The sequence below is a fragment of the Octodon degus genome, unplaced genomic scaffold, assembly GCF_000260255.1.
Source record: "Octodon degus isolate 3935 unplaced genomic scaffold, OctDeg1.0 scaffold00021, whole genome shotgun sequence".
NCBI classification, from domain to species: Eukaryota; Metazoa; Chordata; class Mammalia; order Rodentia; family Octodontidae; genus Octodon; species Octodon degus.
The window spans coordinates 17,604,767-17,629,147 of NW_004524597.1; the positions used below are offsets into that span (position 1 = coordinate 17,604,767).

A 24,381-nucleotide genomic window follows, 5' to 3' on the forward strand; every position below is an offset into this window, starting at 1 on the left:
TGTGTCTCTCTCTCTGCCTTAAAATATGCATGAGCAAGGCAAATTGAACAGTGAGTTGAAAGCTAAAAGACCAAAAGAAAGATTTCAGCTGTCATTCACCACAGGGAAGACTAATTTTTGAGTCTGAATCTAGCCAAGTTAATTGCCTAGTAAAACAGCATCAACAAAGCAGAATTATTAAGAAAGATAATATCCAAATTTTCTTTCTCTATAAAATATCATTCATAATGTCTGATATAGTCTCATACTACTGGGCATACACAGAAACACTGAAATGTGACTACTACTCAAAACAAAAGGCAATCAGAACACAACTCTGTGACTATACTACAAACCACTATCAAATTATATACCTTAATTGTATGTATGGTATGTGAATTTATCTCAGCGAAGCTATTACCAATAAGGAAAAAAAGGCAATCATTAGGATCAAATTCCAAGATGATCTATATATTAAAATTGGCTGTCATAACTGGATTCAGCTATATAAAGAGAAAAACACATGTCATGAAAGAACACATAAATCTTAGCAGAAAAACTGAAATGTTAACAAAAAGATCCAAATAGAAATTCCAGAGCTTAAAAAAAATATAACATATCACTTTTAAAAATTCCCTCATGCAGTAAAGAATTAACCTTTCCCAAGGAGAGGTCCAGGCTATGTGCGTGGCAAAACCCATTCATTCCCCCATGACCTGCTAACAGTATTTTGGGTTATCTGACAGTCGTGCCCTTGTCAGATAGTCTACGTTAACAATGTGATTTATTGTGGGGGCTTTGGGTCACATGGCCTTAGCTCAACTTCTGGAGGTGCTGGAAACTGAGGTCACAAAAGCAAATGTTTAACTATGTCTACATGGGTAAGGTCCAATAAAAATGGGACAGCAAGGCCCAAATGAGCTTCTCCAGGTAGCAGTACTCTGTGCATACTGTCACCCATCACTTCTGAGAGGAGTCTGTGCTATCCACAAACCCACAGGGAGAGGACAGCCAGAAACCTTGCACTTGGAACTCTCCTGGACTATGTACCATTTGCTTGGCTGATTTTAATCTGTATCCTTTCAGTGTAGCAAGCTATTATGAATACAGCAGCTTTGAGCAAGTTTTATCAATCCTTTTAGTTGATTATTGAACTTGAGGATCGTCTTGGAAACCCTGAACTTGAAAAACTATCAGGAATGAGGAAGACAGATCCCCATATCACCATCACCACCACCACCATCTTTACCATCACTACCGTCATCATCAAAAGAGTAACAAGGAAGTATTGCAGACAACTTTACGCCAAACATTTCAACAACTTAGATGACATGAACAAAACTTTTTAAAGTTTTGCCTAGTAAAACAGCATCAACAAATCAGAATTATTAAGAAAGATAATATCCAAATTTTCTTTCTCTATAAAATATCATTCATAATGTCTGATATAATCTCATACTACTGGGCATACACAGAAACACTGAAATGTGACTACTACTCAAAACAAAAGGCAATCAGAACACAACTCATAGCTGACACATACTGACAAGGAAAAACTGAATAATCTAATAGGCACAACTTTCTCAGCGGTAGAATCCTTCCTGCATCCCTGCAAGACTCATCTTCCTCAGATACCTACCTGGTTTAGCTTCTCATTTCTGTGTTTCATAATTTTTAGTTCTTGCTCACCAGCACATTCTTGCCCAGTATTAATAATAAAATTTCATCACCCCCAGTACGTTCCTGAAGCCGATCATGCCCCCACCCTTAGATGTGCCAACCTGTTGCACTTCGTATCTGTGTACATGCCCCTTGCCATCAATGCTGCTTCATTCCTCCCCAGTCTCACCTGTGCTTCCTGGCCTACATTGGTGTAATCTTCTCCAAGAAGCATTCCAGATTACTACTAGCCCTCAGGCTCTCTCGTCGAGGAATTTCATGGCAACACATCATTAACACTGTCATAAGCTCTTTGGTGGCAAGAAAAGGCTTTTTTTCTGGTATTAGAGATTAAACCTAGGCCCTTTACACAGAGCCACACTCCCAGCCCTTTTTTATTTTCTACTGTGAAGTAGGTCTTGATAATCTCTAAATTTCCAACACTATGCTTGAACTGTTAAACTGAATGTGGTGGCACATACTTGCAAGCCTAGCATTTGGAAGGCTGAGGCAGGAGGATCACTGTGCATTCAAAGCCAGTCTCAGCTCCATAGTATGTTCAGGGCCAGCCTGAACTGAGAGGCTCTGTTTCAAAAACAACAATAACAACCACAACAACAGCAACACTATACTCACACTGTTATCTTGTTACCTCAGCCTCCCAGAGTGATGGAATTACAGGTATATCCTATCACAATTGGCTCAGAAAGGAAGGAACTTTTGTGTCTCTTAAAACAATTATTCAGGATTAAGCACATAGTAAGAATTCAATAAATATTTGAAATGCATTGAAGTAATATTGAAAGCCAGTTTTATTTCTATAGTCCTTGTCAGACTCTCTTTGTGGTCTCAATACCATCAGAAAAGCAGTGTCTAGAAATGTGCAAATTTCTCTGGCAAGAAGTTTTTTAAAAATATGGTTAAAATAAACAGAAGTAGAATGGAGGATGGAGTAGAGCTGAAATTACACAGAAGTAGGGATGTCTTGTTTGGGAGGTTACATAAGAAAAGAGGGCTGAGATTTACATTCTTTTTTTTTTTTTTTTTTGGCGAAACCAGGGATTGAACTCAGGTACTTGCACTTGCTAGGGAAGCACTTACTCTAGTGAGCCATCTTCCCGGCCCCTGAGATTTACATTCTGCTAGCACTTGTACCAGAGAGGTATATACTACTACCAATAAAGCCTCCTCTTTGTCACCTCCCAATCCCGAATCCTTGCAGGCATAGAATCCTTGCAAGCAGCTCCAGGAAAAGTAATGAATTCACCTTATACCTCCAAATCACATCTGTACCTTCCATTCATTGTGTACTCACATCTGTTTGGACATAGACACAAAATAATAATGTCTACAAAGTAACCAGTGGCTGATTACTTTTGGTCTCTTACTACTGTACGTAAACATATGTGTCTTCACTGCAACCAAGAACACCAAAACGGAGACTGCAAATCTATATTCTTTAAATATATTTTTCACAAAAATAATTTTGCATTTTTACTAAGGTTATCAACATTACTTGTGAATGCACTTAATTTTGATGAAGAAAGTATATATTGGTATATAACATGTGAAGTTAATTCACCAAGGAAAGAAGTCCCTGTAAGCAAAAATTCTCTGAAATGCTCTTGCACTGATGACTTCTTAGAAGCTTCTCTTTCATTTAAACTAAACATAGCTTTATATCATCTTCATACTGCTTCTCTCTAATTAGATAAATCTGGTTGCTCTTCTCTCTAGGCAGATTAAAAGGCTGGGGTGTTTTGTTTTTGCAGCACTTCAAGTTCTAATCCTTAGAGCACTGTGATAACCCAAAGGATCGTGTGATTCAGAGCAGCCAGGTTCCAAAGGAACATATCTGAAGGGAAGGTACAGGGAATACAAGGAGGAAGTTCTTTTGAATAAAAACACACAAAATCCTATAAAAGAACGTGGGCTACTGTGTCTATTTCCAGCCCATAATATTGATCCAGAAACTCACAAGCAACCCCATCCTTACCCAGGTTGGAGGATGCGCGCCCCTCGGCAGCCCGGTCCTTGAGGTCCTCGGCAATGCCCAGCTGCTGCTCATGGTACTGCTTGGCCCTCTCCAAATCCTGCATGCACCTGGCGGCATGGCCGAGGCCAGCATAGGCCCGCATCTCAATGGCCTTCTCCAGGAGCTCCTGTGCCAGCTCCAGCACGTAGTTGTGGTAAGACATGGCCTTGTCAAAGTTCCTCCGGTAGTGGTAGGCGCTGCCTAGGTTGCTGTAGGCCCGGGCCTCCTCTCGCTTGTTTCCCAGGTCCTTGGCTATCTTCAGGTGCTGCTCATGGCACTGCACAGCATTCTCAAAGTCGCCCATGGCAATGTACACTGCACCCATGTTGCCAAGTTCTCGGGCTTCAGAAAGTTCATCTTTGGATTGCTTGGCGAGAAGAACACACTGCTTGTGACTGGCCAGTGCATTGGGATAGTCTCCAATCGCTGTGTACACGTGACCCAGACTGCTCAGGGCTGATGAAGCTGCCTGGAGAGGAAGGATAAGGCAAAGAAATGAACGCACAGCAGAAAATGGCTTTGGTTTGTTTCAGCAGATAAAATTTTAAGAGTTTGCCTGTAACTATCAATCCAATTCCTCATGGTTTTTCTATCAGTGGCCCACAGACCTATGTAGAACTGATAAAGAACACATCCAACAGCAAGTTCCTAATGGAAAATAATGGTGACTTAATCAGTAGCTTTCCATACCTAATCTCACAGAAACAGGTTGTGTTCCACATAACCTTCATCCTAGCTTAAAGACTTGTTCACAATTCTGATATTCACTATGATATTATAGCTCTTAATACCTATTATCTTCTGTAGTATAAGAAAATGCTGAAGAAAACCAAAATTAATTATGACATATGATAGAGCATAAGACATTCACAAGGAGAAATCCATGCTTGGCTCTCAGCACTTTGCCCATTTCTCTTCTCTGCTCTCCTTCCAAAGCAAATGCAGGAACCATGGTAAGGAGCACATTACCATGGTGACTGAGAATTTTGTGACCCAAGGCCCACTGCAGCATCAGATCTTTTGTCTTGTTCCTTTAATGTGACTTCATCGTGCTGGCTGCTGTGGAGGATGTAGATTTGGATGAGTTTCCGAGGAAAACAATGGGTGGGTTACAATCAATGCCTCTGCACAGGAAAGTATCCATTAAGTCTCCTACTTTCCTCCCACTCCATCAGCTTTTCTTTTCCTACCTAGGGGCTCTGCTAATTCCTGCCTCTCTGTGCTGAGAGACATTCTCTCGTCTCATCCATTTCTCGCCCATTTCATGTCCAAGGAAGAGTACATGGACCTTTTATCTTTAAGATTTAATGAAAATGGCTCTATATCAGTATAGTGAACCATACGAGGAAACAAAATTAGCAATGGAGAGGTCACATGGTTTCTACAATCTTACCAATGTATATACAGTCTTAGACTCTAGTATTATTCACTTTAGAACTTTTTTCAGATACATAAAAGGGAAGTTATGTCAAATTTCTTTTACATCGACAAAGTGGAAGCTTACCTAAGCCTCCCTTCCTTCACTACACGCCTATAGCGAGGGGCCCTTTCTTCATGATGCTTTCCTTTGCATAATGAACACGTGGGCCTAGGGAACAAGGAGTACAATTGTTCTGCCACTACTGGGCAAGAAACTGTCCCAAGGGCTTGAGGTTAGGGAATATAATGAGGTAGTGCTGGCCCTGCTGGAGCACAGCGTTTTTCTTTAAGAGATGTGTTCTATGTCTGGGAAACTCAGCCCACACGTGTATTAATATTTTATAGATATGAGTGATATGCTACCCTACTTTCTTTGCTTGTGAAATAACAGTTTTTGATCAAAATGACTGAGAAATCATTTATGGTGCTTGCAAATTGTGTATCTGTGAAGTGTTTCATATTGTTTGAAGACTCTTTCATCATTTCACAGATGTTTCCACAAAAAGGATTTACAGAATAGAGAGGAAATAAATACTTAGAAATTTACTTTCTTGTTTCAGTCTGAGTGGTAGGGAGTAGAATCAATTCCACAAAAGTCGCACTGCTACAGCACAGGCGGTCAATGCGTCACCCCATGCATGCTGCTTAGACTGCATTGGCCCCAAGTTTGTACCTTGACAGCCTTTTTGAACTGAGGTTGGGACTTTATGTCCGCACATTCTGCACAGTCATCTATGAACCATGGGCCTTTCCCTTTCTCTCCTCCAGTAGCTGACCCTCTGGGAGGCCACAGTCCACAAATACTCCCACTGTTTGTTGTCTTCATAGTAAAAGGGATAAGTTCTTCCACTATAGAGTTAGGGTAGCTTAGACTCAGACCCATTTGGTCACAAATGCACTGCCCTTTCTCAGCTGGGACCTTTAGCAACTTCACTTTTCTGAAGCTTGGTTTTCTAGACAGAGATTTTTAGGCCCTAGCAGCAAGCCAGGAGCTAAGCATTTTCAAACTCAGCCCTGAGCCCCTGTCAAATATGTAGAACATAAATAATTTACTAGATAGCTCCAAAGAGTAGATCTGGTTGGAAGCAATGAGCCCTTGCACACTGCAAGGGATGGATTTATAGGGCTCAGGACAGGCACAATACCCCAGGCATCTACTATTCTCAGAAACTTCTGGTTTATAGCAACTCTAAATGACAGCCCTGGGATCTTCTGCTTCTAGTCCTTCATTTCTCTAAATGCCAGGGAGACACAGAAGCTCACCTACTGGAGTTCTCTGAACATAAGGAGAGGGACTAGTGGGGCACCTCTTTTCTGGAGTGTGGCTCTCGGGAAGAGGGAAGAACTATTCCATTAGCTCTTTCCAAGCATCCTCCAATTGCCAGGCAGTGCTACCAGGCTGGGGCTATTCATGGCAGCTGTCCTGCAAATCAGCATTTCTAGGAAAGAATATATAATTTAGGAAATAGAGTCTCTGAAAAGAGAGAACCAGCTTAGTACGGAGCAAGAATAGAACAGGAGTTAACATCTGAAGCCCTGGCTGTATAAACTAATAAGTTATCTTAATTTGTCACCCCTGTTTTATTTATAGAATGGTGCTAATAACAATGCTGACCACACATCACAGGCCTGGGATGGAATGAGATTGCAGCAGTGCCTATGAAGGCATCACTAAGGACCCTGAGAGCTTTGTCACTGCACCCTGGTAAGGCTGAGCTCTGTTTCAAGTAGAAGCCAGTAGGGCTAACTGAACACATCAGTCATTGTGTTCAGGCATCTCTATTCCTATCACTTGCCACAGGAAATGAAGTCTAGTGTTTTACAACCCATGGGCAAATAACATGTGATGATATTTATCAGCTAAGTGAATTACAAATTAATCACTTGTCTTTGTTCCTGCTCCTGTAGAGTAAATGTAGATCTAAAACATGGTTTCAGGCTGTTAATGAGGACCTGAAGGCCCACTATTGAGAGGGAATCACTGGCCCCACCCCAAGCAGATGCTGTATTTGCCACCCTGCTCTTGTATATTAATCTCTCTGAGATTTTTTGTGCTAGAATAGCAGCAGCTGCTTTCCACAGTGGAAACATTTTGGAACATCTGTATTTGAATACTAAAATGCATCCCAACAGTTATGCTAACAAACTATCCGCTTGGAAGAAGACAATAGTTTTCTCTTTCTACAAGATAGAGATTAGTCATCTTCTTGCCAAAGCATAAGCTCCAGCTGCAGACTCAGGCACACGGAGTGAGTCCATCCTTGCTCTGTGACCTGAGTACTCACCGAAGAACTGCATCGCACAAGTCAGTTCTGTGAGACCTGAAGTCAGAGCTGCAAATCTGCTCACATTTCTTCAGACCACCTTTAAAAGGTTTTAATTTGAGAAATAAAATAAAATTTAAATACCCAAACTATAACCACATTGATGACACGACCATTAAATAGTGTGCTAAAGATTTAAACATGTTTTTAGCATGCCCCCTCACTTACTATACGCATTTTTATAAGGGCTATATTTTATGGAGGATTATATGAATAATAGGGCTATATAAAGAATGCTTAATATAATTGCTGATGATTAATTTCATGTAGTTGGAAAAATGGGAAATGTATCTACAGCCAGTATCAGAAATATTGTTCTCTTTTTATTGCCAAAAGCCACATGTACCACGTATCCCCTGCCACTTCAATACCCAAAAGCTCAGAGTCCTAGATTAACCACCCACAACCCAGTAGACATAAAGAAACACATAGGGATTGACTCTGAAATTAAGCAGACACGCTCTGTGATGATACACAGTATGTAAACATCTCTGAGCCTCAAATTTCCTCATTTGTAAAACAGAAATCTTAAAACCTCTCAGAGCCTCATCTTTTTGTTTGTTTGTTTGTTTGTCTTTTTGTCTGTTTGAGACAGGGCCATGCTATGCAGTTCAGGCTGGCCTTGAGCTCACTTTGTAGCCCAGGATGGTCTTGAACTCGCAATGATCCTTTTGTTTCAGTCTCCTGTTCAGTCAGCCTCCTGAGTGCTGGAATTACAGGCGAGCCTTGATGTCTTATACTAAATAAGACAATATTCTTAATGAGCCTGATTCTGCATTTGGCACATAAAAGGCACTCTTTATACCTAATTCACTTAGCTCTAATTACTTCAGAGATGTGGCAGAAGATGACAAGGATATAAAATATGTTTTGTCACGGCAACTAAAAAAGATAACACACAGGAAGCAGGTCCTACCCAAGATGGAAAGCATCACTGCTTTAATCTAGCAAAGAGTAGAGCATTATGTTGTTTTTTACAACTACACACATAAGAGAACTCATCCTTTTCTTAGGAATATTTTAGATTCACTGGTCTATCCAACATGTAGTGTTGGTAGAGACACTTTTACTTCAGGTAGTTACAGTTGTGGCATGTTTGGGGTCTACTGGTTGGCTGGTTTATTTATTTGTTCATACATTCAAGAAAATTTTGGCCTGTCGTGCTGGCCCCGCCTCCGGGGTGCACTAAGATGGCAATTGAGACTGGGAATGGTGGTGTACACCTGTAATCCCAGCTCTTGGGAGGTTGTAAACAGGCGGATCACTGAGTCTGATCTAGTAGTGAGACCCCGAACACCCTGTAGACCTTTCCTCTCCCCCCACCCCCAAAAAAAGAATTTCTAGACTTACACAAATCAAACCAACTCATCTTTGGTGTTCAGTGGAGAAAGGATACCCTTTTAAACAACTGATACTAAAACAACTTGACATCACCTGCCAAAAAAAGAATCCAACCCAGACCTCACAGCTTGAATAAAAAGTAACTTGAAATGAGACTGGGCGTAGTTATTACAGATTAATAACTGTAATCCCAGCATTGGAAGGCTGAGACAAGAGGATCACTGAGAGTTTGAGGTCAGCTTAGGCTAAATAGTGAGTTCAAGGCCTGCCTGAATTATCTGACAAGACCATGTCTCGAAGAGTCTTCCAAAAAAAAAACTTGAAAATATTCATAGTAAATACTGAACTCTTAGAAATAACATAAAAGAAACTCTAGGTATTTAGGGTTTGGCAATGAGTCATTGGCTGTAACACAAAAAATATGCCTCATGAAAGAAAAAATGCTAAGTTTTTCATTAAAATTAAAAATACATGCCATAAAAAGACATCGTTAGGAAAATGAAAGTCAAGCCACAGGCTCAGAGAAAATGTTTGCAAAACTTACTTGTGAGAAAAAGCCTATTTTCAAAATATTAAACAGTTGACAAGAGAACTAAATCAATTTTAAAAGTCCAACAGACCTGAGGACAAACCTCACCAAAGAAGATATATGCAGATAGCAAGCATATGAAAAGATGCTTGACATCATAAGTCATCAGGAAATTGCAAATATAAACAGTGAGATACCACTATGTAGCTATCAGAAGGGCTGAAATCCAGAAGCAGTAATAATACCAAATACTGACAAGAATATGTATCAGTAGAAAGTCATTGGATGCTGGAGGCAATGATAGAGTCACTTTGGAAGACAGTAGGAACAATCACTCTAAACCTAAACTAGTCTGCTGCATGATCCAGCAATGGTGCCTCAGGTATCTACCCAAATGAACTGGACATACATGTCTACATAAAACAGTTTTATTAATAATTTCTAAAAACTGGAAGCAACCAACAAACGAATGCATAAACTATGTAATGCAATTTTATCTGGCACTAAAAAGAAATCTATCAAGACAAGGAAAGACACGGAAGAATACTTAAATGTATATCACAGTGAAAGAAGACAATCTAAAACAGCTATCTACATTAGGGTTCTAGCTATATACGACTTTTTTTTTCTTTTGTAGTAACAGGGATCAAACTTGGGGCTTTGTACTTGCCAGGCAGGCACTTATGCTGCTGAGCTATATCCCCAGCCCTCAGAGTTCCAACTATATGACATTTTGGAAAAGGTAAAACTATATAGGGAGGGAAATGATTAGTTGTTCCAAAGGAATTGTGGCAATGGAAGAAAGATGAATACGTGGAACTCAGGAATTTTTAGGGCAATGAAAATATTCTCCATGTTGCCATAGTGGTGGATACATGACATTCTACATGTGCCAGAAGTCGAACAGCTGTACAACACAAAGAGTACTTTCAATGTAAATTATGAACTTTAGTTAACCATAATATGTCAATACTGCTTCAACAATTATGACACGTGTATATAGTATAATAATACAAGATGTCAATACTAGGAGAAACTAGAGAGGAGGAGGAAGAGAAGGAGAAGGAAGAGAAAAAACAGAGATACAGAGAGAGAAAGGCAGAACAAATGAGAGTGGAGGTTGAGAGAATAATATAGATGCAGAAACTAAACTACTTTATTGTCTCTTCTAAAAATAAATATATTATTTAAGATAGACAGACAGGAGTTTCTCTCCTTTAGGGAATAATTTAAGGAAATAGAATCAGCATGAGAAAGTGCATAAAGCATGACTGTGCTACAATTTTGCATGATTTCTATCTATCCACCACTTTGTAAGCTCTCAGGCATTTTCTATGCATGTAGTTACACTTGATCATTATAACAGTCGTAAGCATGCATTGTTATAATACTCATCTGCGAGATAAAATTAAAGTCAAAGAGGTAAAGATTCAAAGAGATAAAGTGACATGCTTGAAAGGGTACTAACTTCATCAGTAGCATAATCATTTGATGAGCTCACAATTTGATAGCATGATTGGGAGGTAATGGGAACTCAGGAGTTAAGTCCTAGTAAAAGGGGCTGGGTCATGAGGGCATGACCCTATGTGGTGGGTTGACAACTGGTGGTCAACTTTTAACATCCAGATGATCTGAACCAGCATGGTGCTGGGTGTGGGAGGCCCACCTAAGGATTGTTGCCAGAAGGTTTAAAGCTGTTGGGAAGATGCAGAGAAGCTATAAGAAGCTGTTGGTTTTCCTGGAGGAGTTGTCATGCTTGCTTTCCCAGTGAATTCAGCTGTTATCATCAGAGGAGTCTGAGACCTTATTGTCACTGATGATGGCTGTGGTACCTTTTGGAGGAGCACTGGGTCTTACTTTGTGCATCACTTCCTGGCTCCACTGCAGATCCCTCAGCCTGCTAGCGCAGGTCCTTCATCTCGCTGGCACAGATTTTCTAGTTTCCTCCACTGACCCTTGGGCCTTCCCAGTGCAGATCCATGAAACAGGCCTGCATGAGATATGATTGTCGGCTCTTGGCCTCCAGTTGTACTTGTGGGAGGCATTGTTATAAGCTCTAGGTCTTCAGCTGGACCCATGCAAGACACTATTATGGGATCCAGGCCCTCAGCTGGATTCTTTAGTCTTTAGTGTGTGGACAAATTTCCTGCACACTTTTCGTAGATGACTCTTTGGGTGACTACTATAAAATAATTCTATAAATGATGTGCCCAGTATTGTTCCCCTTGCAAAACCCCGAACTACAAAACCCTGGAACTGTATCTGGTCCTTGGCCCTTTCCTTTCTGGCTCTTTCCTTTTCTTCTGCTTCCCAGTCAGCATGAAGTTAGCATCTTTCCTCCATTGTGTGCTCCCATATTTCTGTCTTGGAGTCAGCGGGCCATGGATTAAAACAGCTGAAGCCATGAGCCAAATAAACATTTATTTCCTTCTTTAATGTTTTTCTTTGTTATTTGGTCACAGCGATGAAAAGCTGACTAATACAAGGGTACTCAGCAATCTGCTAGCTTCTGTCCTTCCAGGCAGGTAAGACCAGATCTATGCTTGGGTGAAGTCCCATTTGGGTGGCTATATGACCTGCTTCCACTAATCAAAGTGGGCATGTCCTAGAACGCAACCTGCACTTGTAGGAACCAGTGCCATTTTCTCTCTTCCTTTCTTGCTACAGACTGTGTCATTAGAATTGATCTGCAAGTGAGAATCATGTCAATGTGTAATAGACCCTTGGCTGATTTTAATGGACAATGAGCACAAGAAATAAACCTTCTTCATTTTAAACCATTGAGATCTGAGGATTGTTATTATAGCATAATGTGGCCAATCCTGACCAATACCACACTAAGCATAAATTATGAATTCAGTTTCCAGGAAAGTCACAGTTAGAGTTAATACTATCTAGGAAATATAATTACAGTTAATACTGTGTAGTACTTTAATTATGTTGCAATTACCACAGGTTTCTGGATGATGAAATTTGAGCTTTTTCTTTTTAATAGAAAAGCATTTTGAGGAGAACTGGATATAAAAATCTGGTTTAGCTAATTTTTTTTGAAACTGTCTCAATCTAGATACAAAGATCTACCTGGAAGAAATTTATCCAAATTTCAGACTTATTCAGGGGTAAATCAATAGCTACTCAAATATACTGTAAACTTACAGCTACAGAAGATTGAATTGTGTTCTGTGGGGGGATTGTTTTTAACAAATACTGTTGCTACTTAAGGAGTATATTCTAGGCTAAAAAATCTACCCTTACTCAGAAATTAAGTAAATTCTGGATAAAGGTCAAATGATGGTGACAAACTCCTACAATTGGTTATTAGTGGTCATATAACATTAACTGGACAAGAATACTTAAAAGAAATTTTATGATGTATATTGTTGAGGACAGTATCCATGATTTCCCCAATGTTATCTTTATAAGGACAATGGAAAAAAATTCAAATTTCAGTGTTCCTTTCAAGCAGCTGCTATGATTTCATCTTTTAAAAAACATGTCTTATAAGCAGTCACTTTTAATTTTTTGGTGTACTAGGAAATTTAAGGCCAGATACAGAGTCTCTCTTTAACAGGCAGACAGAAGCCCACATATACACAACCTCTGTCCTGGTATGATCTGACCCTAGTACTGATATTATTCCATTTCCCCTCATTTATTTATTTGTTTGTTTGTTTGTATTTTCTTTTAGGGAAGGGTCTACAGAGTGTTCAGAGACTCACTACCAGATGGGATTCATAGTGATCCACCTGTTTACAGCCTCCTGAGAGCTGGGATTACAGGCATGCGCCACCATGCCCAATCTTAATTGCCATCTCAGCACGCCCTGGGGGTGGGGCCAGCACAGCAGGCTCAGGAATTGAACCCCTGGCCCCTGTGCCTGCTTGCAGGCTCTTTAATCCACTGAGCTATTTGGCCAGCCCCTTCCCCCCTTTTATATATTTTACCTATTACCATAAATGCTTCCTGGGTTAAACTGTACAAATCAATGAAACACAAATTTAAAAAGCAGTTAAATTCTAATAATCTTGGTAAGGAAAAAGTTTCCTGTGATCTCTAAGAATCATGGCTATATGAACTCATGGCTGCGGAGAAAAAGGAGGCTTAACTACCTCACAAACACAGAAATTTCTAATTACATGGTCTTTAGTTGTCTTAAATCATTTGTACTCAATATCTTACAATTTGGTATCATGTTTATCAAAATCAATTTAACCAGTTTGTCCCAATGTCTAAACCTAGGGTTGGAGAAATATTTTGCATTTTTCTATAAAAGAACAGATGTGTGTGTGTGTGTGTGTGTGTGTGTGTGTGTGTGTCCTTTTCTACCAGAATGGTTGTAATGGTTAATGGTTGGTTTGAATCCTTACTCTGGGTTTAGAGAGCTGTTAGTAATAGTTACAGCTTCTCCATGGTAACGTGTCAGCTTTTTCTAATACTGTGAGGCCAGAGGAGCTTTCATAATAATTATTTTTATCAAAATTATATTAGGGTTGGAAGAATAATATAATGTCAGAAAGATCTATTACCTAAACCTAAGAGTTGCTATCACAGGTGATAAATTATTTATATGCCCAGCATTAATGCTGCAATGTTTTCAAACCAAGGATTTGTAAATGTCCTTTGCAGATGCAAATTAACAGATTAATAAGGAAACAAGCTTTCTGGTATGAGAAGCGGGGATGACAGATTAGCTATTAAGAGCAATTTATAGGTCATAAGATATGAAAGTTGGCAAGAAACACTACCTCTGCTGGCTCTATAAATAGTAAAACTGCATTTGGTTTCCCAGAGGTATCCTGTTAGACATTTTAATTATACCATAAAAACTGCCAGAATTTATAATGATTCCATTTTTTAAAAAACTTGATGCTCCATGTAAACTTGATGCAATACAACAGGCATCCATGCTATGTGTTGTAAATGCCAAGTTGCAGCCAATGAAAGAGTGCGTGTTCCTTCCTCCTGAAGGACTGTAAATGGTGAGGCCAACAGCGAACATTAGTGGAGGGAAATGTTACTCTATAATATCTCCTTTGTGATGCTCAAGGATTCTCCTCCTTTTTACATCCTACCATCTGTTGCAGCCATGCTACCCATTTGGGAAGACTTTTAAGAACTCTATTCTATGTAGCTCTTTGGCCATACTAGGAAGATCAGATAAAACACCCAGTTGTGGCAGTTCTATTAGAAAGTTCAGTTTAATCCAAGAAAAGTCTCGTACTTGCTTGAAACAATTGCTTAAGATCATGTTTGGAAATTTGTTTCCCACTTTAAGTGCCACCTACATCTTCAGTCTTACTCAAGTAGAAGTAGGTAACCTGGTCTAATGAGTCTTCTATGACACAATTCACTCAAGCTTTTCATGTCATAATTTGACCTTGATTGGAAAACATACTCTTCACAAATGCTATTTTAATCCAATCAAAGTTGCTCCATTCCATACTTGTCAACCAACCTGTATTTCACTGAGTTATAAAACATTGTTCTATAGGGGGTTGGAACATTGCCAATCACCCTTCGAAGACAGTGTTTACACTGAGTCATAAAACCTGGCCTTGGCAGGGCAGGATACAGCAGAGATACAGAGGAGGAGACGGATATAAAACACACATGTGCACAAGTACACAGATGAGAGGCAGAGGTGGCTGTGGAATGGAAGAAAGACCAAAGAAATGACAACTTATTTACAGAGGCCAGCACATAACAATTCATAAAATAAATCCTTAAAGTGTCTAGAAATGGATCCTCAAGGATCTTGGAGAAATATTAGGGAATTAAACCACTGGGATTTTCTGTATGGATCTATGAAGAAATAATATCACACCCTTCTGCTATAAAGGATAGGTCTTAAGGTAGGCTGATGCTTTCTGAAATGTGTAGCTTCTGAATAGTCAGGAACAAATGACCCATAATCTCAGCTCTTGGAATTTTTTGTTGTTATTGCAGTACTGGGGATTGAACTCAGAACCTTGTGCATGCCCGCAGGAGCTTATGCTGTGAGCTAGCTCCCCAGCCCAACTCTCTGCATTTTTATTTGAGCAGATTCACCTACTCTTAAGAGTTCCATGATTAACACAAGAAGCAAAACTATCACTATTTCATCCAAAGAACAGAGGCAAGTTCATTATCTCTGTCCTGTCCTTTGAGCCATGTATTTAGCAACCATCCAAGACCAACTGTGAAATTATATTAATCTTTATTTAATAAGCTTTATTTTAATGCCAATTATTAATGTAAATTATTTATATGGTACCTCAGTTCACAAACACTTTTGTTTGTGAACACAATTGTCATTGTTTGTAGACCAAATTATTACTGTTTGCAAACACGACCATAGCCATCTTTCCTGCACAAACACAAAAGTGGCCATTTTTTCCAAAATTGTAGAAAAAATTAAGTTTGTGAACTGAGGTGCCACTGTATTTAGAATTAACATCTCATAATTTTGGTTTAAATTGTAATTTTAAAAAATGAATGTTTCTTAACATGAAATTTGTATTACATTTAAAATATACACTAGTTTTAGACTGTATGTGGTGGCACATGCCTATAAACCTAGCACTTGGGAGGCTGAAAACAGGAGGATCACTGTGAGTCCAGTCTGTGTAGTGAGACCCTATAGACGCTGTATTAAATACATAAAAAAGTAAGGATATAAAATATATACTAGTTTGGTCTCTAAAATGCTAGGCAGCTCCTTTGTGATAAATTCCATGGCAAACTTTGACAACTTTAATCAAATTTCATGAGCTTTTCTAACTAGTGATTCTGCCCCCTGAATAAAAAATGACTTAGCAAATCCTATGAGGATAAAATGAGAGGCACTTTCCATGTTTGAATCTTCCATCTTTGCTTCCTTATCTATGATAGGACAATATTATCCACCTAATGGGATTTTTATGACCATAAATAAGGAACTTAGAATTGTGCCTGGCATGCAGCAGGGAGGTTATAAGACAGTAAGTTAAGCAGTTTAAAAGTCATAGATTTATATGAATTTAATCTATTTTTATATTTATTTAAAATTTAAATATACCAAATTAGTATCATCCTTCCTCTCCCCTCATTAAATCAATGTTTTTTCTTTTTTGGTGGTACCAGGGATTGAACTCAGGACTTTGCGCTTGCCAGGCAAGCACTTATTCCACTGAGCTATCTCCCTGGCTCACTTTTAAAAACCTGAAAAGGTCATTTCCCTTGTGTGACATTTTTCACTGCTCCTTTGGCACATGAATGATTTAAGCATGTAAGCATATGGTTATTCCTTTTTGGGGAATCCCTAAAGGAAGAAGACATTGCATCAACATCTAAAAATGGAACATTATCTCTTCACTGTAGAAAAATTAAAATTTTAATTAAGATCATAAATTAATTTTTGTCAAAAATTAGTGTACCATATACAAGCTGATATTAAATATAGGTTATACAGTTAGATAAAATTTCTAATTATAAGTATTAAATTATTCATCATATTAATTTTAAATTTGCTTTTCAATGGTATATTTTTTTTTCCTGACAATATTAAAAATTTCCTAAGTTTCAGAAAAAATACATTCTATAATAAAAAAGGATGACTATTTTATTTAATATAGTAAAGAAAAGAAACAGGATGTAGGTGAAGGGAAGAGGTGAATAGTGTGAGATGCTATAGGTTAGGCTTCTTGAAACCAAGGATTACCTTATTCGTCCTCAAGACTGCACAGTCTCCCATGATTACTATCACATAGCACGTGTTCAGCAAAAACTTAAAGAACCACACTGACAGTCATGAGACTTCAAGTCTGCATAGCTATGTGAAAGAAAAAAACCCACACTCCATGCAAAAATGCCAGAATAAAAGTGTAGTATCAATGCTTTTCAGTTTCTAGTTCTCTATAAGCAAAATTTGAGTACACTAAAACTCATTTCCGTATACTTTTTCTTACAGCTGCACAAATACGGAATCACAAACAGGTGTTTCTGAGGTGTCAGCTCGTCAGTCTGCGTACAGCTCTTGATCCTTCATAACTGCTCTTGTTCTTTTACTCGTTCCTCATTCAATTAGTCACAGTCTTGTTAAATCTTTTGAAGTCTATTCCCTTTTATCTTTGTTTTGTGCACAGGAGGCATGAAATGATTAAACAGGAGCTGCTACTATTTATGTTATAATATTCCTTTCTTAATAATTGCAATGGCACCCAAAATCAGCGTTAGTGAAAACTGGTAGAATACAGTTTTTTTCTAGGTATGATTAAAATCTTTCTTATAAAAATATAATGAATATGATCACTATTCATTGAGAGCTAAGCAGACTATGACAGAAAATCAAAATTGTCATGAATTAGAAGAATTTTTCAATATGTACTATAACAAAAGAAAAAGTAGGGCAATTAAACAGTGACAGTATGCCTACTTATTGATTGTAAGAACATTATGATTTCAGAGATACATATTACAATACAGAAAATATACATGTTGAAGCTGATGATTTAAGATTTTTCAGGTGCCTTATTTACTTCACTTCAAATCATAGGGTCCCATAAGGTAGGAATTTTTACACTTATTTTGCAGATAAGAAAAGAAACATTTAAATGGTTGTTGTAAGTCAAACAGCTGAGATCTCCCTGACTGCAAACAGGGAGTTTCCATACTTCTGCATTGCCTCCTCCAACAATGCCACCTGAAGAATGAGGAGGGTACAAGTGTACTTGCTCTGAAAAGCACTCCTTACTATTGCTTTTCACAATTAAATGCTTAAACCAGCTTAGCCTACAGCTGTTTCTAATGTGCAGTATTTTATAAAATACTTATCAAATTGTATCATAAATTCAATACTGACTCAGAAGTTTATTAAGACTGAGCAAAGAACAGCAATTCCAGCAGTGGGAGGCTGAGAACCTTGTAGGAGGATCACTACAAGTTTGAACTGAGTAGTGAAACCCTGTATCAAAAAAAAAAAAAAAACCTAAAAAAACTAAAGATAGAAATCTGTAACAATATTGTTGCACTAATGCTTTTTGAGGAATTTACTTTTTACTACCTCCTGCCTAGATACAAAAATTTCCTTTGCAGGTTTTCAAGTTTGCCAGCTTGCCCTTAAATCTAAAAAGACATGCATGTTATTTGATTAATATCTTTTTAAGGGCTATATATAAAAGCAGAGATACAGAGCAAAACCATTTAGAAGTTGTGTCTAACCTAGACCTGGCTAGTGCATCTGGCATGTCGGGGGACTCCCAGACAGCTGTTCTCAATGCTGTGATTACAGCCATTCAAGAAAATGGTAGTGCTTCAGGTATAAGTTTATTCCATGTAGGGATACAGATGGCTTTCTGCAGTGATACTTGGCGATGCATTTGGGTAGAACCATTTAAATGTGACTTAGTAATGCTGGGAGCTCCACAAGAAGAATTAGATCAATTTCTAGAATGTTAAGGGCTGTTTCCAGAAGGTTCTATAGAGAGTACTACAGTATTCAATAGAGACAGCTGGAAATTATTTAGACTTGAGAACCCTCCTTCTGGAAAACTCTGAAATTAGGAAGGGATTGGTTTAGCTTGCTTCCAGTAAATGATGGAAGAGGAGGTGATGAGCAGGTCACTGGTGGAGATAGAAAGCAGGGGAGGAAAAGATCAGGATGAGTGATAACACTTTTGAAGTTCTCCATTGCAAAGGGAGTGCTGTCTTGCTTTGGTTTCTCCCAAAAAAGTAGAAGCACATTTTCCTTGTCACAAAGCACATGCTATATCATATCAGATTACACCAAAGCTTATTTTACTTAATTTTATAGTTTGCAATAGGGGGAAAGAAGGAGGAAATGAAGAAAGCAGGAGAGTAAGTGTTGTTTCCTTAAGTTTCCTTGTTAATGTGATGGTGTCTAAGAAAAATAGAAAGAAATCCTGAAGACAGGGAGTTACTAAGAGAGAGTAAGAGATTACAGTTAATCACTTATAAAGAATACAGGTGCAAAATAATGGTTGCAAAGAAATTTAAAATACCCTCTGACAAAATTAAACAAAAAAGGAGATATAAATGAAGAACAATTTTGTATCTGTATATACAAAATAATTAGGAGAGATATATAGACACCTTCCCTTAATTCAATAAGAAGAAAGATTTGTACTAATAGTGTTTGGACAGGATATCATATCAGCGTCTTGCACTATGAATGACTACTACAAGGACAACAACATGCAATGTATTAATTGTTGTAACTCACCTACCAACCTGTTTTGAAACTGTCTCATTGCAATTTTTTTCTCAATAAAATTAATAAAAAAATAAATTTAAAATACTAGTACTAAAATATTAATCTATCAGAAATAATTGTTCCTAAGTCTGAAAATGTAATCACTTCGATTTCATTTAAAAGAAACACAGAAACTTGATTTGCATTGAATGAGTTATTAAAGGCAGAACTTTACTTTTTTTAAAAAACCTAATTTTTGGTATAACACAAACTTCCTAAACCAATGATTAAAGGGGAGAGACCTTTAAACTCAATGTACACTCTCGGTTTTCCAGGATTTTCCAGTCTTTTGCTGCATATCCAGGTGTTTCCACTTCCCCTGAGACACTTCTTTCAATGCCTCCCTCCCAGTATAAACTGTGGTCTCCACACTTCTGAGTGCCATCAGAGGCAGAGCCAGAGTGGAGTACTAAACCTGTGTGGGGTACTTGAAAGCAAAGTAGTGATTAAGTCAGCTGGGGGCACCCAGGATGTGCTTTAGAGCTTTGGTTTTAAGAGTCCGGGAGCTGTGTTCATCATTGGATACTTAATAAAAGCCTCTGCATAACAATGTCCACTGGGAATCTTAAGTAACTGGTACACACTGTGAATACCAGCTGCATTCAAAAGAGATCAGTTTCACTACAATAGCATGATCTAGATTGGCATTGTAGGCAGTTTGCTTCAAAATACACTATGAAAACAAATGTTTGCAAAGGTAACAAAGAATATTTCCATTTATGTATTTCCTCATTCACTTGAACAGACTTTTGAGTGCCTGCACTATGCTATGTCTTGGGAATGTAAAAAACAAGGAGGCAGACTAAGCTTCTGCTCCAAAGTCACTTGCAGTGCAGGAGATTTGGAAATCCTCAAATTTCTCAACGTCTGCTAGAAACTCCCATAAAGGAACCTTTTCTTAAGGCTAGGAGCCCATAACAAAAAGATTAAGGAAGGTGGTAGGAGATAAAGGATATTTACAAAGTTTTGGAAGAGGAATGAATATAGTAGGACAGGAAAATGGGAAACCAAACTGCTGCAAGTGGGGCTCCAGGAAGAGACAATGGCAGCTGCAGAGCCCTAAAAAGAAGAGGAAGGCCTTTGGAAGTTCAAGAGAAGGATGGGACAGAAACTTACCTAAAGTGTAATCAGGCCCCAGAGCTGGCCCTGCAGTACTGCAAAATACAAATGCTTACTGTCTGGAGATGTTTAGAGACTAAGACAAGAATGAAATGCTACACTAAAATCAGGGAAATCAATGAAAGTCTGCACTGTGAATGGTAAGGTTCTCAGTGGAAAAGAAAAGGAGGAAAAAAGGAAAGAATGAAACGAGGGAGGAAGGAAGGAAGGGAGTGAAATTTCTGGACTACAAGAATAATGAAAAGATCTTAAAATATTCCAGACAGAAAAACTTGGTAACATCAAATAATTAAGAACCAGAGTAACATCAAACTTCTTAACAGTGATTGAAAGTTGAAGACAATGAAGCAAGTATTATTAAAAACTGAGAATAGCATTCTAAATGGAATTCTTTTTATTTTATTTTAACGAGAAACAAATATCAATGAGACAGTTTCAAAGCTGATTAATAGGACAGTTTCAATAATTAATGCATTGTACATTGTTATCTTCTTAGTGGTTATCCATAGTACAAGAAGCAGCCAGGACATCCTGTCCAAACACTATTAGTACAAATCTTTCTTCTCATTGAATTAAGCAAAAGTAGCTGGATATCTATCCTAACTATTCTGTATATACAAACACAAAATGGTCCTTCCTTTGTATCTCCTTTTTTTGTTTAGTCCTGTCAGAAGTGGGTATTCCATTGGCCTCTAAATACTATAGGTGTGTGAATTCAGCAAAACAATACAACACAGTCCAACAGTTCACAATCGTAGTGGGTTATCCACAGAAGTTGTTGACTTGAGCCTTTCACAGCTCAGCATAATAATATGGCTTTACTTTATATACCTCATTTTTATACTTTTCTGCTGGATGGTTAAGACCAAGATAAAGCAAGACCTATATAATAAGAAATGTAACTTGTGTATCTGATAAGGTCAGTCAAGTACCCTGAGGATTTATCCTGTAACCTTGTACCACAGTTTGTAGATCCTTTGTCAGTGTCAGCCATGTGGATGAGTCACGGCCATTGCTTGATCAATTTGCTCTCTGTGAAAGCTTGAGAGAATAGTTTCTATCCACGTGACTCTCCTTAGGCACACTATACATCATCGATCACATTCCTCTGTGACTCCATAATCTCCTGATCAGAAAATTTGGGACACAACTGAGTTACATGATATTACAGTACAGGTTCTCCTATGTCCTGAGTCTTCACTGACCTTGAAAGGCTAGAGCCAAAATGTTGGCTGACCTTGCAGCCCTTCCTTTTCTCCAATTTTTGATCTGCAAACTTAGGTTGTTAACCCTCCAGAAGAGAAGCTTGTTGTTTCTTTCTTTTTTTTTTTTTGAGAAGCTTATTATTTCTAAATGGAATTCTATTCCTAGCCAAACTATCAAGGCAGAGGGTAGAATTGGAAAATTGTAAGGTATCCAAAATTTCAATAACATTACCTACTGTGCCCCTTTTCTCAGGGAATTAACGAAATGTGCTCCAGCAAGTTACATGGGTGTAAACACAAAAGAAGATACAGTCCAGGAAACAGAGGCCTCAACACAGAAAAGAGGCAAGAGGAACTCTTATGATCACAGGGGAGAGAGATCTCAGGGTCTTACAGAAAACAAGTTAAGTTTGGTCATGATACAACAGCTTGCAAGAAAGAAGGATTTCTCCAGAGAAAGTAAAAAGTAGATTATGTTTCATACTCTAGAAGGAAGTTTTACAGTTCATTTGGAAGGTCTGACAATAGTGACTAGCAGAAAGAAAAGCAAGCAAAGCCACAGCAACAACAAAAACTAAGGTACTAATTAACTCCAGCTGTGCAATACAGAAAGACCCTGTGGCAGTGTGAAGGATAGACTGGCAGGCACTGACTCAACAGGGGGAGGTGGATGCAAAGGGCTGGATGCAAAGTCTGGCAAGAGGTTCTAAAGGCCTGAACCAGTGCAGCAGGAGAAGGGATGGAGAAGGCACCTGACTCTGGTAATGGAGAGCTGCTAGGCAACTTCTTCCTCTCTGGAACCTTAACTATACACAGTCTTGTTGATCAAGACAAAGGGAAATATTTAAGAAAAAAGGTGGAAAAGTGGCATTATAACAACAATCAATTGAGTGAAGCACTGAGTTTGGCTTTCTTATTAAGAAGCTGCAATAGGAAAAGATTCAACAAGCATAGTTACTGCTAGCACATTGTACTGGGTACTTCATAAGCAACAAAACCAGGAAGGTCTATTATTCCCAATTTTATAGTTGAGGCATGGAAAGGGGAAGAAACTCACCCAGATCACACAGTTTATAGGTGAGAGATTCAAACTCAAGCTATGTTCTTTATAACTACTTAAAAATAGTTATCACTAGCTGAGGGAATATTCTGTGTCAAGCACTGGCCCAAACATTTACCTCTATATGTAATACATTTAATCTGTACAACACTTTATGAGGTGCATGGCATTGTCTCCACTTTGCAGATGAGAGAACAAGTGATGTGTCCAAGGCCACCCAATTGGGAAGACCTGGTGGCAGGATTTGAGCCCATCATTTCAGCTCAGGGTCTTACATTAAATCATGTGTAGATTACTTCTTCTCTGAAGTTACTTTGATTCCTTTGAGTTTCCTTGTTTCTCTCTGGTCATGCTAAACCTGCTGAATTTACCTCTGAGGTGGATCAACACTTCAAGTGGTGGCCAGCAGGCATATTTGACTCAATTCATTACCCTATTTTGTTTAATTAGAAATCTCACATAAAAATCCAGGTTTCCAGCTTCCCTGGGGGAAAAAAGCACCAGCTTTGACAACACTGACCCACATTTCCACATAGAATGAGCCACCTGACCAAGTAATGGCTGTCCCTATGGGAGAATGTAAATATGCACTTTCTAGCCATTTGCCCTTAGTGTGGTCCCTTTAGGGGTTTGCTCTTTGAGACTCCTATTCTTACCTTATGCATGTCCTACCTCAGAGCCCCTTTATCTCTCACCTGCACTGCTTTCACAGTCTCTCAGCTACCTGCCAGCCTCTATTCTCTGTTCTGCTTCTATGTTGGTTTCCCTAAGGCATTGCCTGATGATGGCATCCTTTTGCTTAAAAACCTTTTGATGACTTCCCAATGCATACTAATCCAACCCTGGGGCCCTGCAAGTAATGACTTTCACAATGTGAATCCTACTTTCTTATTTAGTATTATCTCCCCCTTACAATGCAGACCTCCTGGCATATTTGTTGTTCTCTAAACATCCATTTCATTTCCTCCTTCAAGGCCATGGTTCTTATTTGTGTTAAATTTTTAATCATAAGAAACATGTTTAAATGCAAGTTTGCTTCAAATTATGCTGAAGGCTCTTTCAAAAGTCCTGGTTATGAGATCAATAAAGAAATAAAAGATTACTAACTAAATGAAAATGGAACAACTGGCTAAAAATTATACAGTGCTTCAAAATAAATATCAGCTGGTCAAAAAATAGACATAAAAAATAAAACTAGAAGCAAATATAGAGGAATACATAAATCTTGAATTGGGAAGAACTTTCTAAGGTCCAAAATAATAGAAACCACAAAGAGAAAAACATAAAATACAACTATAAAAATTTAAATTCACTTATGCCAAAACATGGAAAATATAAAGAAAATTAAATGGCAAAAACTTTCCTGAAAAAAATTACTACAAATAAGATACTGGAACAAGAACATACAATTCACAAATAGAACATAAAAACAAAACATATGGAAAATTTTATCTGTATTGGTTGTTAAGGGGACATAAAATAA

The 24,381-nt window shown here is 38.3% G+C and overlaps 1 protein-coding gene across 4 annotated transcripts in view; it reads right to left on the reverse strand.

The window, feature by feature from the left end:
• Ttc28 (tetratricopeptide repeat domain 28) overlaps positions 1-24,381 on the reverse strand; it is an 818,517-nt gene that overhangs the window by 184,318 nt on the left and 609,818 nt on the right. For all 4 annotated transcript variants that reach the window (XM_023711313.1, XM_023711312.1, XM_023711311.1 and 1 more), the window contains one exon: positions 3,635-4,142. In XM_023711313.1, the coding sequence (XP_023567081.1) occupies positions 3,635-4,142 (508 nt within the window). The remainder of the gene's footprint in view (positions 1-3,634; positions 4,143-24,381) is intronic.